The sequence below is a fragment of the Sorex araneus genome, chromosome 6 (genome assembly GCF_027595985.1).
Source record: "Sorex araneus isolate mSorAra2 chromosome 6, mSorAra2.pri, whole genome shotgun sequence".
NCBI lineage: Eukaryota > Metazoa > Chordata > Mammalia > Eulipotyphla > Soricidae > Sorex > Sorex araneus.
The window spans coordinates 5384882-5403470 of NC_073307.1; the positions used below are offsets into that span (position 1 = coordinate 5384882).

General features: G+C 46.9%; 2 protein-coding genes across 2 annotated transcripts in view; one reads left to right on the forward strand and one right to left on the reverse strand.

Annotated features, from left to right (window-relative positions):
* Positions 1 to 4316, reverse strand: part of COL25A1 (collagen type XXV alpha 1 chain) — a 454237-nt gene extending 449921 nt beyond the window's left edge. Inside the window, exons 1-2 of the mRNA XM_055140998.1 lie at positions 3479 to 4316; positions 2402 to 2471 (exon numbers count right to left, since the gene is read on the reverse strand). Coding sequence (XP_054996973.1) covers positions 2402 to 2471; positions 3479 to 3778 — 370 coding nt within the window. The 5' untranslated portion in view covers positions 3779 to 4316. The remainder of the gene's footprint in view (positions 1 to 2401; positions 2472 to 3478) is intronic.
* SEC24B (SEC24 homolog B, COPII coat complex component) overlaps positions 3333 to 18589 on the forward strand; it is a 148039-nt gene continuing 132782 nt past the window's right edge. Inside the window, exon 1 of the mRNA XM_055140996.1 lies at positions 3333 to 3532. The gene's annotated coding sequence lies outside the window, so the exon portion shown is untranslated. The remainder of the gene's footprint in view (positions 3533 to 18589) is intronic.

An 18589-nucleotide genomic window follows, 5' to 3' on the forward strand; every position in this document is an offset into this window, starting at 1 on the left:
ACGGGTGTCAACTTCAAGAGGCGGACTTCTGTCCACAGGAACTGGGCTGAGGTCACATACTTGACTTATGCTGCCCAGAAGACAGATGTCTGGGTGACAATTTTTCAATGCTGCCAGCCACCGAGAGGGCCAGCCCAGGTGGGAAGCTAACAGCTCCTTTCAAACCCTCTTTCTCCTCCAATCCAGTCTGTTCTTCCCTGAGACAATCCCTCCCTGCTCAGAATGGAAAATAACTTGTTTTCCTTCCTCCCATCTCAGAATACTGTTTTCAGCACTATGCCGTTATTTTGGAGATGTCCACCAACAAGAGAATTGAGAACAACGGTTGGCCAGCAAGGTCCCTTTTTGATCTTCTTATGGGAATAAGCACCTTCCAATGTGACTGCTCAGTGACCCGAGGGAAAAGTGATGTGGAGTCAGGGGACGTGGTCTAGGAACAACACAGCCCTCAGTGGCTGCCGGCAGAAAGGGCCAGGGTGTCACCGTCTTTCATTCGCTTATGCATAGATGATGGTGAAATCATCATATATTAGGTCAGTGTGTGAAGCAGAAAAATAGTTCAAAATTACTGTCTGTGATCATGAAAGGCATCTAACAGTAATAGAGTTCTTCCAGATGACAAATGGAACCTCAACAACTTGCTTACATCAAATATCATAGGAGAAAGAAAGAAAGAAAGAAAGAAAGAAAGGAAGGAAGGAAGGAAGGAAGGAAGGAAGGAAGGAAGGAAGGAAGGAAGGAAGGAAGGAAGAAAGAAAGAAAGAAAGAAAGAAAGAAAGAAAGAAAGAAAGAAAGAAAGAAAGAAAGAAAGAAAGAAAGAAAGAAAGAAAGAAAGAAGAGAAGAAAAAGAAGCTCTGTAGTCATCTCTTTTCATCTTTTTTCACAAAGTTCAGCAGGAATCCTATTAATCAAACACTCGTTATTTTTCCCAAAGCTAGTAAGAGAACTGCATGCAGAAAAAACATTGAACTCTACAGCGGTCTGATGAGTGAAGTCCTGTACCAACTGTCTTGGGAATTTAAATAATCCTTACAGGCTGATAAGGTTGTTTCAAGTTAATTCCTGCCCCAGAAAACTGCCTTCCTTGAATTTCTGACTTCTGAAGTCTTTTCCAACTTAAAACAACTCAGACTGGAACCTATAATGTAACTATACAACTGGAACCTATACAAACTCTTTGTTTTCCTACTACCTATACATCTCAGTTGAAATGGCTTCATTAAAAAAAAATACCAAAAACAAAAAACTCCATTATGCTCAATAATGTAGCAGAATATAAATAGTAAAAATTTTATGATTTACTACCAGAAGTTGACATTTAAAATTTCTAAACATGGTGCCTGTTCTGGTTGTGTCAAAATAACTTACCATGGGGATAATAACTTTCAGAATATGAAAAAGATAGAAACTAGCCTTTCTCTAAATATATATCTCAGTATCATATTCCTGAACATTAAAGAGAGTGAATCACTCACTTTTCTATAAGCTATGATTTTAAAAAAAGAAACAAAAATGTTCACAAGGGCATTAACGACGTTTATCTGAAATAAAAATCTCAATACTTCTGGGAGCTTTTCATGGCTTTTATCAGCAGAACCCACTAGCTGCTTTCTAGTGGACATAGTCCAAGGGCTTTTAAACTGTTTAGGGCTTTTAAATCTAACTACCAAGCTTCACAATTTTGAGAAGAAAGATTTAATGACTGCCCAGAGGGGTTTATTCATTCATGTCTTTCTTCTCCATCCTTGTACTAATATGCTGCTATTAACATAGTTCCCTAAAGCTGCACAGAAAAATGGCAAAAAAAAAAACCTTCATAAGTCGTCTTCTGAGAATGTAATTTTTCATAATAGAAAGCTCAAGATAAGGAACTAATTTCCTTTCAGGTCCTCATTTTTATCAATAGGATAGGAGAGCGAACCTTCTTGACCGAAGAGAATAAAAGCAAGAGAGGAAGTTAAGGAGGTTTACTAACATAATCATATGTCAGAGGGAGCCAACGGAAGTCTGTGCTAATGCGACGCCAGCCAGCAGGGAATTGAGAATCTAACGTGTTCTGCAGGCCTTTTCCACCGGAGACATTGAAATCGCTGAATAAAACACTGGCGAACGTTTTTCAATCTGTGAATCAAAGAACTTTGTACGTTGACTTGCCTATACGTTCCTTGGTGATTCTCTCTATCTTCTTCGGGGCTTTCCTATACCAAACCTAGGTACACGGCTAAAAATAATATTTGCAGCTTTCTTTGCCATTCTTTGGGCTGAGACATGTTGCTTTTATTAAACTGAGTTGGGTCTGCGTTCTTTCTTTACTATTATTACAGGTAGATCTGACAGACCCGGGACCTTTGTTTGCAGTCTCTCCTGTGGAGGCAATCAGGTTAAATCAGTCGTGTTTTACCTGCCGGGCAGTTGCATGCGGAAGGCGCTTCTCTGGCGATCCTGACTTTAGCCATATGTTCATAGGATTTCTGGAGGAAAAGAAGAAGTATTAACAGTCCTCAGTAGCACTGTTGAGATATGGGTTCTTTAGGGACTCTCTGGCCAGAGGCTTGATTTACCAGCACTCAGAGAGCCTGCATTACTAACATATGTACTTGGCAACTGGTCAAAAGATAACAGCACTAAGTCCTAAAAATAAGAAAATGATCCAAGCATGGTATCGAGGACGCAGAATTTGTAATCTCCCTCCTTAGGCAACTGCCCCCCATCCCCCGACCCCCAGCTCAAGTACTAGCAGACGCTCATTAAGTCACTGTGTTCCGAGGTGAGCCTCGGGCACTAGACTGGCCAGTATTCCACAGAGGAAGGCCAACTCTTCACCGCGATGGACGCAACTACTGCCCAGACACTCTCTCTGACCCAGAAGCAAGTTTCAGAAAACCTGGCTCTTATCTTTGACAAGCACAGGAGAGAACAACTCCTCTGCAGCCCGGGAGCTCTGCGTCCGGACACCTTTCACGGGACATCCTCCGCACAAAAGAGAGTGACAAAGGCTTGGGTGTTCAAACACTTAGTCCGAGAGCAGTCACTGTGAAATGAATGAGGGCCAGTCTCGGATGGGGCTCTCTGGCTCCTAAGAATGGCTATTGCTGGTGTAGTACTAGCCCCGTCTGGTCTTAGCCTTCTCTCACATAGGAAAGGCGAAACAGACGCTGCCTCTGCAAAGAATGCTGACCACAAAAACTGGTGAAGAGTCACCCCGGACCCCAGGAAACTCAAAAGAGATGAACTGCCACCCCGCCGTCCTTGCCATCCCCCCCCCCTTAAAGTCCATCCATGCTTAGCGTGCAGACACTGCCAGGGACGACGCAGGGAGCAGGAGAGCGGGCGGCAAGGGGTGCGCGCCGCGGGTCTGCCCGCCCGCCCGCCGATGCGCTCCAGGGACGCAGACGGTTGCGGGCAGAGTGCGGGCGTGGGCACAGAAACCCGCCGGGGAAGGGGTCGCCCGCGTGCCAACGCCCCCGGCCTTCCACACCTGAGCCAGAAGCTGCTCCACCTTCTCGTGCACCATCGCCTTCAGCTCGTCCAGGTAGGCGGCGGGCGGCACGCGGAAGGCAGGGTCGCCTTTGGCCGCTTCGAGGACGGCGATCCTCGCCTGCAGGTCGTTGGTCTTCACCCCCAGGTACAAGCAGGACAGCACGGCCACCGCGGCCAGGAGGGCGGCCAGGGCCGCGCAGGGGGGCAGCGCGCGGGCGCAGCGCGGGCCGGCGGGGCCCGGGGTGTGCGCGCCCGGCTCGCGGGCCGCCCCTTTCCCCGCGGGCTTCTTCCCCAGCATCGCGGGGTCGGGGTCGCCTCGCGCCCGCTCCCCCCCTCCCACGGCCGCCGTCGGAAGCACGGGCGTGGGGCTCGCCGAGTTCGGCCCGGCCGCCGGCACCCAACTCGTGGCTGGCAGCGCGGGCGCGGGGACGGGCACCCGGGGACACGCTCCGGCCGCTGCTCTCGGAGGGTCGGACCCGAAGGCGGCCCCGCGGGTGGGCGGCCGCGACCCCCTGCAATCCAGGGGAGCGCGCGCGCGCGTCCCCCGCCGCCCTGGCCGGACCTGTTGCGCCCCGCGGACTTTGCCTTATTTCCACCCGGGCGCTCTTCTGCCCGTTTCCCACCAGGATCCAGTCCCGGGCAAAAAAAGGAGAAAAAAAAAAAGGCGGAGAGAGAGAAAGAGACAGAGAGAGGGGTCGTGGGGGGGTCTGCGAGAGCAGAAGGGACGGCCGAGGGCCACGGGGACAGGAGAGCGCAATAACCCGGGGAGCCGCGCCGAGTGGCCAGCCCCGAGTCGCCGCTGCCCGCCGCGTCTCTGCAGCCCCGGGCGTGCGAGCCTTAAATACCCCTCGGGATGCTGGTGCGCGCCTGTGTGTGCGAGCGCGCGCCCCCCGCCGCAGCGCCTCGTTAGCATAATGATGCGCCTTGGCCCCACCCCCGGGGGCGGGGGGCTCGGGGCGGCCCAATCGCGAGCGGCTTTATTAGCATAATCTAGGCCGAGAGGCGGAGCGGCCTCCGCGATTGGTCAGGGAGCCTGGAGGCTCCTCCCCTTCCCAGACCTGAAGAACGCGGGGTCCGGGAGGGATGCTGCTCCCGCCGCCCGCGCCGGGGCCGCAGCCGGGTCAGCGGCGCGGAAACGGGACAGTCTGGCCGCGGCTGCCCGGCCCCAGCGCCCCCTCTTTATCTCGGTGAGATATGGGGGGGCCCTCCGGGCAGGAAGAAGCGATGCCGGGGTGCACCCCGGGGCCGCAGCCGCGGGCTGCCCCCCTGGTACGCCCCCCCGGGCCCCCCACGGCCGCCGGCAGGAGCCCGCCCCGGGGGGCTGTCCCCCTCTCCCCGGCCTCTCGCTCCTCCCCACGCCCGTCCTCCCCGTCTGCGCGCGGGTGCTAATGCGTTTTCCTGATTGCGCGTTTGGTGGGACTGCAAAGGGGAGCGTTGCGGTGCATACATTTCTCGGGATTTAGGAAGGGGCTGAAGAATGAGGTCAACTTTTCCTCGCACCTGCCTGCCTCCCTGGCCGGTCCTCCGGGTCCAGTGGCCAGGGGGCTGGTGGGACCCGGGAGTTTGTACCAAGTAGCGGTCTACAGCTAATTCAGTTGGAAAGAAGTTGGTTTTATTATTATTATTATTATTATTATTATTATTATTATTATTATTATTATTATTATTTAATCCACTTATTACTCCTCGAAGTTCCTTCTTATCTCCTCCTCCCTAAAAAGAAATACCATATAGTTTCCGGTCCTTCATAAGGCTAACCCTCAAGTCGTTGCTCCTTGATTAAAAACAGAACATTTAAGAGAGAGAGAGAGAGAGAGAGAGAGAGAGAGAGAGAGAGAGAGAGCCCATACATGAAATACTGCGCTATGCTCATCTTTCTAAATTTGAAAAAAGTCCTCACAGCAACAAGTTGAAGGATACACGAAGGACAGAAAGGGGGTGAAATGCGCAACGTTTAAGGAAAACTCACAGTAAAAATACTTAAGGAAATCTTACAGTAAAAAGCTTACCATCAGACAGTTGTATGATGTAGCAGCTCTCAAAGGTAGCCCCGGGAGAAGGCTCCACCTCCTGGGAAGAGATGCAAAATTCTAACCAGGGGCCCCACCCCCACTTCTATTGCTGTCGGGAGTCAGAAACTCGGATCTGAGCTGTAATAGCCCTGATGATTTCCATGCAGCTAGCTCACACAGGCAAATCCACAGCTATAAAACTTCACGAAATATTTGCAGAGACATTTATCTCAATGGAGTCCCCCAGTCCCGTGATGCAAGTAAGGAGTAGTTGGCCCTGTTTTACCTGTAAGGAAACAACTTTCCTTACGATTAAACATGCTTCCAATAAATGCACTCAAGGAATGGGTGCAATTTTTTTTTCTATGTCAACTTTCTCATTTCCCAGTTTTCTTTTACCATTTCTTAGAGAAAACTGGTAAAAGTTCTTAGAAGGCTCTTCCTCTTGGAAACAACTTTCCTTATGATTAAACATGCTTCCAATAATAGCACTCAAGGAAATGGGTGCATATTTTTTTCTATGTCAACTCTCTCATTCCCCAGTTATCTCTTACCCTTTCTTAGAGGAAACTGGCAAAAGTTCTTAGAAGGCTCTTTCTCTAGAAAACAACTTTCCTTACAATTAAACATGCTTCCAATAATAGCATGCAGCTCTTTTTTTATGTCAATTTTCTCATTTCCCAGATATCTCTTACCATTTCTTAGAAGGCTCTTCCTCTGCCTGGTCCCTGAATGTGGATGCTTCTCAAGACTCACGCTTTTCTCTCTCTCTCTCTCTCTCTCTCTCTCTCTCTCTCTCTCTCTCTCTCTCTCTCTCTCTCTCTCTCTCTCTCTCTCTCTCTCTCTCTCTGTCTGTCTCTCTCTCTCTGTCTCTCTGTCTCTGTCTCTCTCTCTCTCTCTCTCTCTCTCTCTCTCTCTCTCTCTCCCTCTCTCTCTCCGGACCCCAACTCAGTAGGACTATCACTAGTGGGTCATAGGTCATAAGTCCATCCTGCCAGCCCAAATCTGTCCTTTGACCTCATATCCAGACCCACCACTGTCTGCCATCTTCCCTTAGATGCCAGGCAGGTCCAGTGTCACTTCCGGCTTCCTTCCTGGCCCAGCTCTTCTTCCTTTGTTTCCCAGCTTCTTTCATCCATGGTCCTCTAGCCCCAAATACCCTGGCTTTTCCCTTGCCTTAAAACTGCATGAAACCCGTTTCTGGATGATAGCGCAGCAGATAGGAGGATTGCCTTGCATGCGGCCGCCCCGGGTTCAATCCCTGACACCCCGTATGGACCCTGAGTCCCTCCTGGAGTGATCTCTGAGCTCAGAGCCAGGAGTAAGGCCTGAGCACAGTCAGCCAAGTATAGCCTAGAAACCAAGATAAAAGAAGAAAAAAACAACAACAAAGAACTTTATGAAGCCATCATCTGGATCATATGAACTGCCCAAACCCTCCTTCTTCATGTCACTCTCCTTGTTTTATTGAAGGTAGAGGTGAATTTTCCCTCAAATTTTTAATAGCGTGATAATAAGTCCGCTGGCTTTTCCCCAGAATATGCCAATTACATTGCTAATTCTAACAAGAAGCAGTTTTTCAGTGAAGTTACCAAACCAGACTTTTGCTGTGATGCTACAAAAACAGAATATGTTTGCAGTCCTGATTTAGCTCATGGGTAAGTGCACAGACTCCAAGACCAAACTTTGACAATTTTATAATTTCAGCATTGTGTCATTTCATAGTTGTTGACTGGCTAGATTAACTTGATCTGCCAGAGTTCTCTCATCTATCTAGCAAAGATAATAATACCCATAAGGTTGATATGTGGAAAGCATTACAATTTTTAGAAAACATAAGATGCAGCGTATTTTTTGTTCTTATTGTTCTGAATACTATGTTATTTATAGGTGTTAATCTGCTGACCTGTGGATACCAAGGGCAATACCTAGGGCTGGAGAGAGAGCTTAAAGGCTTGAGCTTGAGGGGCTGGAGCGATAGCACAGCGGGTAGGGCGTTTGCCTTGCATGCAGCCGACGCGGGTTCTAATCCCAGCATCCCATACGGTCCCCTGAGCACCGCCAGGGGTAATTCCTGAGTGAAGAGCCAGGAGTAACCCCTGTGCATTGCCAGGTGTGACCCAAAAAAAAAAAAGGCTTGAGCTTGAAGGTAGCGGGTCCGATCCCTACTACCTTCCGTTCCGGGCCTCACTGGGAGCAGTGCCCACCCACAGAGCCAGGAGTAGCCCCCAGGCACCGCCAGGTACCACCCCCAAACATGAGGGAAACTGTGGTTTATCCTAATCGTGAATTTAGTCCTACCTCGATTTACAAGAAGAGGGTGCCACCAGGGCCACCTCGCAGCTTGGTTTGACCTGAAGAATTTCCTACCCAAACAACCATTCTGTTTTATGTTATTTTAGATTACTATAGCCTCCTCTCTAGCTTCACGGAAATAGAAACTAAGACATAGCAGTAGGGGCCACGGTTGGTGTGCTGGGGCCACTCACGGCGATGCTTGACCAGGTGGTATGGCCTGACGGTTTGTTGGTCAGCCTGACCGCTGGTTTTTGGTTTGTTGGTCAGCCCAGGAGATGGTGGAGACCAGACTCTCCCATGCCCATGCTCTCCCTGCCCCCTGGAATATTCTTAGGTGTCTGGCTTCCTTGCTCGCCATGATGCTTTAGAGACTGATCCTCAGTGGTGTACAGAATGGCACTCTGCTCATCCGTCATAAGGAGCCACATTTTGTTGTATCCCACAGTTTGTTTATATGGGGACTTAATGACACTCGCATTATTTCCAGTGTTTTGGGAAATGAAGTTTCTAACTGAATCAAGTCTCTATGGACATTCACGGTCCAGGTTTTCCTTGTATTCCGATTTCCAAAAATAAGACCTTCACTATCATAAAATTTTGAATTATCTAAGTTAAAACTAATAATTAGAGATTACTTTATTAATATAACATTTTTTTTCTTTTTGGGTCACACCCGGCGATGCACAGGGGTCACTCCTGGCTCATGCACTTAGGAATCACCCCTGGCGGTGCTCAGGGGACCATATGGGATGCTGGGATTCGAACCTGGGTTGGCCGAGTGCAAGGCAAATGCCCTACCCGCTGTGCTATCACTCCAGCCCCTAATATAACATTTTTAATTGTAGTTTTTTGACAGATATGCTGCAGCCAAGGCGGTCACTTATCAGAAACAAAAGGGGCAGCACTGTGAGCACATCCCAAATCTGTAATGAAGGTGGAGTGATCAGCAGAGTTTACTAATGAGACAGGGACAGAAACTGAACCAAAGAAACAGACAAGAGACACTGAAGATAAACCCACACAGTTCTAGCCATCAATATGGCTTGAGAAAGACACTGCAGAGGGCCGGAGTGATAGCACAGCGGATAAGGCATTTGCCTTGCATGTGGCCAACCTGGGTTCAATCCCCAGCATCCCATATGGTCCCCTAAGCACCGCCAGGAGTAATTTCTGAGTGCAGAAGTAACCCCTGAGCATTACTAGGTCTGACCCAAAAGAGTAAAAAGTTTTAGGCCCCCCGCGTCCCGTGCCCGCCCGCGGCAGCGGGACAGCTCGGAGCACCCCCTCCCCGCCGGGCAGGTCCCAGTCATTCGCCCACCGCGCCTGATCCCGCCCTCCCGTGTCCGACAGGTATATTGGCTCTTCCCCTTGGAGACCCTGTGCCACCTGGAAAAGCGCCCCCCGCGTCCCGTGCCCGCCCGCGGCAGCGGGACAGCTTGGAGCACCCCCTCCCCGCCGGGCAGGTCCCAGTCATTCGCCCACCGCGCCTGATCCCGCCCTCCCGTGTCCGAACAGGTTAGGGGCGTGTCCTGTCATTTGGGGGCGTGGCCTTAAAAGTGGGCGTGGCCTGTTTCCGGAGCGGCGGCCGCTAACGCGGCCGCAGATATTTTTCCTACCATTCCACACATTGTCCTTTGGCTACAATTGATTGAACCCATTTCTCCGAAGAACTCCCTCATTATCTTAGTTACTATATGTTGATACTCAACTAACCTAGCCTATCCTAACTTCACAAAAACTGTCAATGAACACATCAACTTGCACAGAAAAGTACTTTGTCAAAAGAGCATAACCAAAAATTTTTAGTCGAGGTTCCTCCCAAGTTAACGAGAGCTCCAGATAGTAAAGCCCATAACAACATGAAGAAACTGAGAAAATCCCCACCACTAGGAGAGAGCCAAGAAAATATCTCACTAACCTCAGCAGCGACCTCCCAGAAATACACCCTCCTCTCAGATAGAGAATTCAGAGAGGAAATTGTGAGGATGATTCATGAACTCAACACAACTATGGAACGAACATCCAATAAATTAAGGGAGGATATGGATGCCGCGTTGGAACGCTCCACCAAGATAATCCAGGAAGAAATGAGAGCAGAAATTTCAAAGCTACGAACAGAAGTCACACAACTAAAAGAATCAGTAGATGAAATGAAAAACTCCGTAGGAGCCCTCAATAGTAGAATGACTACAGCCGAAGACAGAATCAGTGAGCTTGAAGATGAGCTGCACAAAACATATAGACAACAGCAAATAATGGCAAAAGACCTCAAAATGGCTCTAGAGCGAGTTAGAGTCCTAGGGGACGACCTCAGGAGAAACAACATAAGAATCATGGGAGTGCCGGAACCACACGGAACCAATCCCAATGAAAAAAACACCATTAAAGACATCATTGCTAAAAAATTCCCAGAGCTAGAGAATGTGGACATCCAGATACAAGGAGTCCGAAGGGTGCCAGCTAAAAGGGACCCAAATAGAAAATCCCCAAGGCATATCATAGTCAGAATGATGGATGCCGTGGATAGAGACACAATACTGCAAGCAGCAAGATCAAAGAAGGAGATCAAAGGTGCACCCCTTAGATTCACAGCAGACCTATCAGAAGAAACCCTCCAAGCCCGAAGACAATGGTGGGATATAGTGAAAAAACTTAATGAAATGAATGCCTCACCAAGAATACTCTACCCGGCTAAACTCTCAGTTAAACTTGAAGGAACCATACATTATTTCATGGACAAGCAACAGCTCAGGAACTTCATAGACTCAAGACCAAATTTAAAAGAAGGACTCAAAGGGCTACTATAAGACAAGGAAAAAGACCTATAAGAACAACAAACCCTACAGAAAAATGGCACAAAATCCAATGACAATAATCTCTCTTAATGTTAACAGGCTAAATGCACCAATCAAGAGGCATAGAGTGGCAAAATGGATTCGGAAACTAAACCCAACCTTCTGCTGCCTACAAGAAACACATCTGAATAGCCGGAACAAACACAGACTAAAAATCAAAGGATGGAAAACAATCCTGCAAGCAAACAGCCCCCTCAAAAAAAAAGCAGGGGTGGCCATACTAGTATCCGATAGCATTGATTTCAGGCTGAAAAAGATCAGAAGGGACAGCAAAGGTCATTTTATATTCATCAAGGGATATGTGCAACAGGAAGAAATCACACTCCTAAATGTATACGCACCTAATGAACGACCAGCGAAATACTTAAAAGAACTCCTAACAGAATTTAAGGAGGACATAACTAGCACCACGATAGTAGTTGGAGATTTCAACACTGCCTTATCACCTCTGGATAGATCGACAAGAACAACACTCAGCAAGGAAACGATGGCCCTGAAGGAAGAAATGGAGGAGACAGGGCTAATAGACCTATACAGGGCTATATACCCCCAAAAGAAAGAATACACATTCTTTTCCAGTGCACATGGAACATTTTCCAAAATAGACCATGTTTTGGGCCACAAGTTATTCCTTAATAGAATTGGAAAGATAGAAATTGTATCAACTATCTTTTCAGACCATGATGCACTGAAGATGGAAGTTAATCATGCACAGACTCAGAGAACCAAATCAAACACTTGGAAATTAAACAACTCACTATTGAACAATGAGTGGGTCACGGAGGAAATCAAGAAAGAAATTAAGAGATACCTCGAAACAAATGAGAATGAAGACACAAGCTACCAGAACCTATGGGACGCAGCTAAAGCTGTGTTAAGGGGAAAATTTATAGCTCTGCAAGCCTTCCTCAGAAAGGAAGAAAGGGCCTATATAGATAGTTTGACTTCGCAGCTCAAGATCTTAGAAGAGGACCAGCAAAAGGAACCCAAACCAGATCGAAGGAAAGAAATAATAAAACTTAGAGCAGAAATTAACGATATGGAAACCCGAAAAACAATCCATAAGATCAATGAAACAAAGAGCTGGTTCTTCGAGAAAATAAACAAGATTGATAAACCGCTAGCAAGACTCACAAAGAAAGAAAGAGAGAAAACCCTAATAAACCGAATCAGAAATGAAAAGGGGGACATCACAACAGAAACCAAGGAGATTCAAAGGATCATCAGAGACTACTTTGAAAGTCTGTATGCCACAAAACAAGAGAACCTAAAAGAAATGGATGAATTCCTTGACTCCTACAACCTCCCAAGACTGAGCCAAGAAGACGTGAAATACCTGAATAGGCCCATAAATATCAAGGAAATCGAAACGGTAATCAAAAGTCTCCCCAAAAACAAAAGCCCAGGTCCAGACGGATTCACTGGCGAATTCTTCCAAACATTCAAAGAAGACTTGTTGCCAGTTCTCCTTAAGCTTTTCCAGGAAATCGAAAAGACAGGAACCCTTCCAAACAGTTTCTATGAGGCACATATCTCCCTAATACCAAAAGCAAACAAAGACACCACTAACAAAGAAAACTATAGACCAATATCCTTGATGAATACCGATGCGAAGATTCTCAACAAAATACTAGCAAATAGAATCCAACAACTCATCAAAAAGATCATACACCATGACCAAGTGGGATTCATCCCAGGGATGCAAGGTTGGTTTAACATTCGGAAATCAATCAACATAATCCATCACATCAACAAAAGTAAAGATAAAAACCATATGATCATATCCATAGATGCAGAAAAAGCATTTGACAAGATCCAACACCCATTCATGATAAAAACTCTCACCAAAATGGGTTTTGGAGGAACTTTTCTCAAGATAGTCAAAGCCATCTACCATGAACCTATGGCGAGCATTATCATCAATGGAGAAAAACTAAGGGCTTTTCCTCTGAGATCGGGGACAAGACAAGGATGCCCACTCTCACCACTTCTCTTTAATATAGTACTGGAAGTATTAGCAATAGCCATCAGGCAAGAAAAAGATATTAAGGGGATTCAGATTGGAAAGGAAGAAATCAAGCTCTCACTATTCGCAGACGATATGATACTATACCTAGAGAAACCTAAAAGCTCTAGTAAGAAACTCTTAGAAACAATTGACCTATACAGTAAAGTCGCAGGCTATAAAATCAATACCCAAAAATCCATGGCCTTCCTATATGCAAACAATGAGACAGAGGAAAGGGACATGAAAAAAGCAATCCCATTCACAATTGTGCCCAAGAAAATCAAATACCTTGGAATCAGCTTAACTAAAGAAGTAAAGGACCTCTACAAAGAAAACTATAAAACGCTACTTCATGAAATAAAAGAGGACATGAGGAAATGGAAAAATATCCCCTGCTCATGGATAGGGAGAATCAACATTGTCAAAATGGCAATACTCCCCAAAGCATTATACAGATTTAACGCGATCCCTATGGGGATACCCATGGCATTCTTCAAAGAAGCGGAGCAAGCAATCCTGAAATTTATATGGAACAATAAACGCCCACGGATAGCTAAAACAATTCTTGGGAAAAAGATGATGGGAGGCATCACCCTTCCCAACCTTAAACTCTACTACAAAGCGGTAACAATTAAAACAGCATGGTACTGGAACAAAAGCAGAACTGCAGACCAATGGAACAGGGTGGAATATCCCCACACACAACCTCAAAGGTATGATCATCTAATCTTTGATAAAGGTGCAAGAGATGTGAAGTGGAGCAAGGAAAGTCTCTTTAACAAATGGTGCTGGCACAACTGGACAACCACATGCAAAAAAATGGGCTTAGAACTCGATCTGTCACCATGCACAAAAGTCAGATCAAAATGGATTAAAGACCTCAACATCAGACCACAAACCATAAGGTACATTGAAGACAAGGTAGGCAAAACCCTCCAGGATATTGAAGATAAAGGTATCTTCAAAGATGACACGGAACTAAGCAATCTAGTAAAAACAGAGATCAACAAATGGGACTACATTAAACTAAAAAGCTTCTGCACAGCAAAAGAAACAGCGACCAGAATACAAAGACTATCTACAGAATGGGAAAGGATATTTACACAATACACATCAGATAAGGGGTTGATATCAAGGGTATATAAAGCACTGGTTGAACTCTACAAGAAGAAAACATCCAACCCCATCAAAAAATGGGGCGAAGAAATGAACAGAAACTTTACCAAGGAAGAGATACGAATGGCCAAAAGACACATGAAAAAGTGCTCTACATCACTAATCATCAGAGAGATGCAGATCAAAACAACTTTGAGATACCACCTCACACCACAGAGGCTAGCACACATCCAAAAGAACAAAAGCAACCGCTGTTGGAGAGGATGTGGGGAGAAAGGGACCCTTCTACACTGCTGGTGGGAATGCCGGCTAGTTCAGCCCTTTTGGAAAACAGTATGGACAATTCTCAAAAAACTTGAGGTTGAGCTCCCATTTGACCCAGCAATACCACTGCTGGGAATATATCCCAGAAAAGCCAAAAAGTATAGTCGAAGTGACATATGCACTTATATGTTCACCGCAGCACTGTTTACAATAGGCAGCATCTGGAAAAAACCCGAGTGCCCTAGAACAGATGACTGGTTGAAGAAACTCTGGTACATATATACAATGGAATACTATGCAGCTGTTAGAAAAAATGAGGTCATGACGTTTGCATATAAGTGGATCTACATGGAAAGTATCATGCTAAGTGAAATGAGTCAGAAAGAGAGAGACAGACATAGAAAGATTGCACTCATCTGTGGAATATAGAATAATAGACTGTAAGACGAACACCCAAGAATAGTAGAAATAAGTACCAGGAGGTTGTCACCATGGCTTGGAGGCTGTTCTCTCATCCTGGGCAACTCAGAGAAGGGAACAGCAAGTAAAATGTGGTTGTTGGTCATGTGGGGGAAAGATGATGCGGGCCAAATATAGACTAGAGACTGAACGCAATGGCCACTCAACACCTTTATTGCAAACCACAACACCTAATCAGAGAGAGAGAACAAAAGGGAATACCCTGCCATAGTGGCAGTGTGGGGTGGGGGGAGACGGGACTGGGAAGGGGGGGTGGGATGTTGGGTTTACTGGTGGTGGAGAATGGGCACTGGTGAAGGGATGGGTTATCAAACTTTGTAAGGGAGAAACATGAGCACAAAAATGTATAAATCTGTAACTGTACCCTCACGTTGACTCACTAATTAAAAATAAACTATAAAAAAATTAAAAAAAAAAAAAAGAGTAAAAAGTTTTAAAAAAAATTTAAAGATACTGCAGAGCATTGGGGGAAAGGGAATAACTATCCAATAACTTTTGTTTGGATGATTGTATAGTTACATAGGAAAAACTAAAGTTAAATCTGTCTTCATAGAATACACAAAAATTAAAGAAAATGCTGTGTAAACCTCACTATAGACAATATTAGGATGAGGCATACTTCCTGATGACCTTATTGAAGACTGTTTTGTTTTGTTTTGTTATGTTTGTTTGTTGCAGTACTGCGGGTCAAACCCAAGTCCTTGACTCCTGAGCTACATCCCCAGCCCCTCAAAGCAGGTTTTTGAAATAGTTCTCGCTGGGGAGTACTGATCAAGAATAGGACATGGGGAAACGGGCTGAGCTAAGCAGTATGACAAGACCGTTAGGTTACATTTTTAAAAGAAAAAAATACAGGGGCCGGAGCGATAGCACAGCGGGTAGGGCGTTTGCCTTGCACGCGGCCGACCCGGGTTCGATCCCCGGCATCCCATATGGTCCCCCAAGCACCGCCAGGAGTAATTCCTGAGTGCAGAGCCAGGAGTAACCCCTGAGCATCGCTGGGTGTGACCCAAAAAGAAAAAAAAAAAGCCCCAGGCTACAATGTGACTTCTTAGTGGAGTACTTGCCTTTCCTGTGTAGTTTCCTGGGTTTGCTGCCTGGGACAAAGAAGGCTGAGGCAGCAGAGTCCTGGAACACTCATCGTCACAGCGGTGAAGTCATATCCACACAGAAACCTGGAAGGAACAAAGAAGCTGGGGCTGAGAGATTGCACACCAGGCCAGGAGTTATTAGCCCTGTATACGGCTGAGTCGGGGTTGATGCCAGCCACCGTGTATGACCCCAGCCCACCAGGGAGGATCCTGAGCACAGAGCCAGGTATGACCCCAAGAAAGAAAGAAAGAAAGAAAGAAAGAAAGAAAGAAAGAAAGAAAGAAAGAAAGAAAGAAAGAAAGAAAGAAAGAAAGAAAGAAAGAAAGAAAGAAAGAAAGAAAGAAAGAAAGAAAGAAAGAAAGAAAGAGAGAGAAAGAGAGAAAGAAGAGAGAGAAAGAGAGAAAGAGAGAAAGAGAGAAAGAGAGAAAGAGAGAAGAGAGAAGAGAGAAGAGAGAGAAAGAAAGAAAGAAAGAAAGAAAGAAAGAAAGAAAGAAAGAAAGAAAGAAAGAAAGAAAGAAAGAAAGAAAGAAAGAAAGAAAGAAAGAAAGAAAGAAAGAAAGAAAGAAAGAAAGAAAGAAAGAAAGAAAAGAGGATGAGTACCTTGAGGGTCTCAGCTGTGATAGCTGTAGCATCTCCGTACCACAGACAGACGTGCTGGGTGAGGGGTGGCAGGACGCTTAGAAATGGGGAGACGTGGTAGAAACTGACTTGTTGGCAGGAAGTTTTGATTTTTAGAGAAAAATAATATAAAGATATAATATGACCTGGACCCCTTGTTATCCACGCGCAAAAGAATGCAAATGGACCCATGTCACACCGGAAATGAAACTTAACTTCAACTACTCAGAGATCTAAGTTTATATGAAAATTCTTAGAAGAAATATCATAAATCTTTATGATCTTGGGCAATACTAGTTCTTTCACTATCTGCAAACTATTATTAAAGGCAAAAGTGGTCATTTCGAAGAAGAAATATGGCATATTTCCTGGAGCAAAGTGACATCACGAAGAATATTTGAGGTCTCACTTTTTAAAATGTCATTATAACTAATGGGAGGGTTAGCTCACTCGTGACGTGATGGACATGTTCTTTCTCTTATCACTAATGGGACTGGATTTAAGACACACGAGTAGGTAAATTCCTGAAGTCAGCATTAGGAGGAAATCTGCGAGAAGACAGAGAGGGGCATGGGGAGGGGTCTGGCGGGCAGGGGCTGTGGGCACAGATCCAGGCAGACTATATATTTTAATCACCTCATTTATTACATTTTCCAGGCCACACATTAGAAAGGCATCTGTTCCGTGTCTCACACCTGAATAGGAACTTTCTCTGAGAACTCAAGTCTCACAACAAGCCTGAAGCTGAGGACAGTTTTGTCAACACAGGCTGGCTACTCTTCTGTTGTCGTAGTCACGGGTCCAACTCAGGAGCCTTCACCGCCCCGGTGTCACCCGCTCCTGGAACCACTGGGTGGTTTCTTTCCAGCAACCTTGCTCTCCGTGTGCTCTAGTTGAGAGCCAGGCGGAGAAAGTCTCACAAATTCTCTCCACAGCTGCCCCGTACACAGAAACACACACACACACACAAACACACCACATACACACACGTATGCACACACACATACACACAATGCCTACACACACCAGCACATACACACAATGCACGTGTGCACAGACATGTTACACACACAATGCACACACACTGTGCGCACACACTACCCTTTTGGCCTGTGCTGAGCCTAGTCGTTGCACACCCCAGTGACCGTGTATGGACTATGTAGGACCTCGGGGAAGAAAGCCCGGAGGTCTGGGGACCGGCTTCATTCAGCGCAAGCACGATTTGGGGCGAGGGGAGAGAAGCAGCCCTGGATGAGCCTTGACCCGGAAGTTCCCCGACCTTCCCTCCGCAGAGGGGTGGGGGGCGGCAGGAGACAGGCAAGAGCTGCCCAAGACTGAGCCCAGACACCCCAAACGCCGTTGCCTCGGCTCATGTCGGCCTCATCCTGGTGTCGGTGGGCCCCACGGGGGCTCATGTGAAGCGGGGAGGGGAGAGACGGTCACTTTCTCCCGATCCGCCTCTGCCACCCGGGACCCAGGGTGACTGGGCTCTTGTCTCGCCTCTCAGAAAAGAACTTCAGGAGTAGACAAGCAGTGAGGCAAACAGATTTTATTTGGAGGGTTTTGAAGGGAAGGAGGGAGAGAAAGTGGAGAGAGTGGAGAGTAACGCACTCAAGGGGGAACCTGGGCTTCTTCAAGGGCGGAGAGACCCCTACACACACCCCAGCATCACACAGGAAAGCATGAAAGTCCACATCTCAAGGAGGAGATGCGGGCGACACGCGCTCAGGAGACACATGTGCCTGGCCACATGGGCACAAGCAGCACATGGGCTCTGGCAGCATATACGTGCCCTTCCTTTGTTCAAGGTGGTCTTTATAGGGTTTCTCCAACCTGCCCCCACCTGGGGCTTCTTCCTGGGTCAAAGTCCGTTGCTACGGAGGTTACCAGGCAGGTTGGGAGTGGTGATGGTCTTCTTTGAAATTCCTTTCCTGGCTTTGCTTTCTGCAGGACTTCCCTGGGTCTGTTGCTGCAGATAGGTGATGGGCTTCTCAGGCCTTAGTTCCTGGTTTTCCTGTTTTTGGCTTTTGCCACTGCCTTGGTGGGGGGGGGGGGGCTTCCCTCTCCTGCCTACATCAGTCCGAGAAGCCCAGCTGGTTTGATGAGTGGGCCATAGGTCCAGTCCCAGTTCCGTCCGGATGAGGCTGGGCAGAATGTGACCTGGGCAGGAAGTGGATGGAGAAAGTAAAGGTGCGGCCTGTCCCGGGGCACGAGGCAAATCTGTCACACGAGGCTCTGACCCCAGACATTTCTGGGCTCCTACTCTTGTCCCTCTAAAACCCACGGCAGGGCTGGAGTGACAGGACAGCGGGGAAAGCAGTTGTCTTGCATGCAGCCAACCTGCGTCTGATCACTGTGGTGATCCC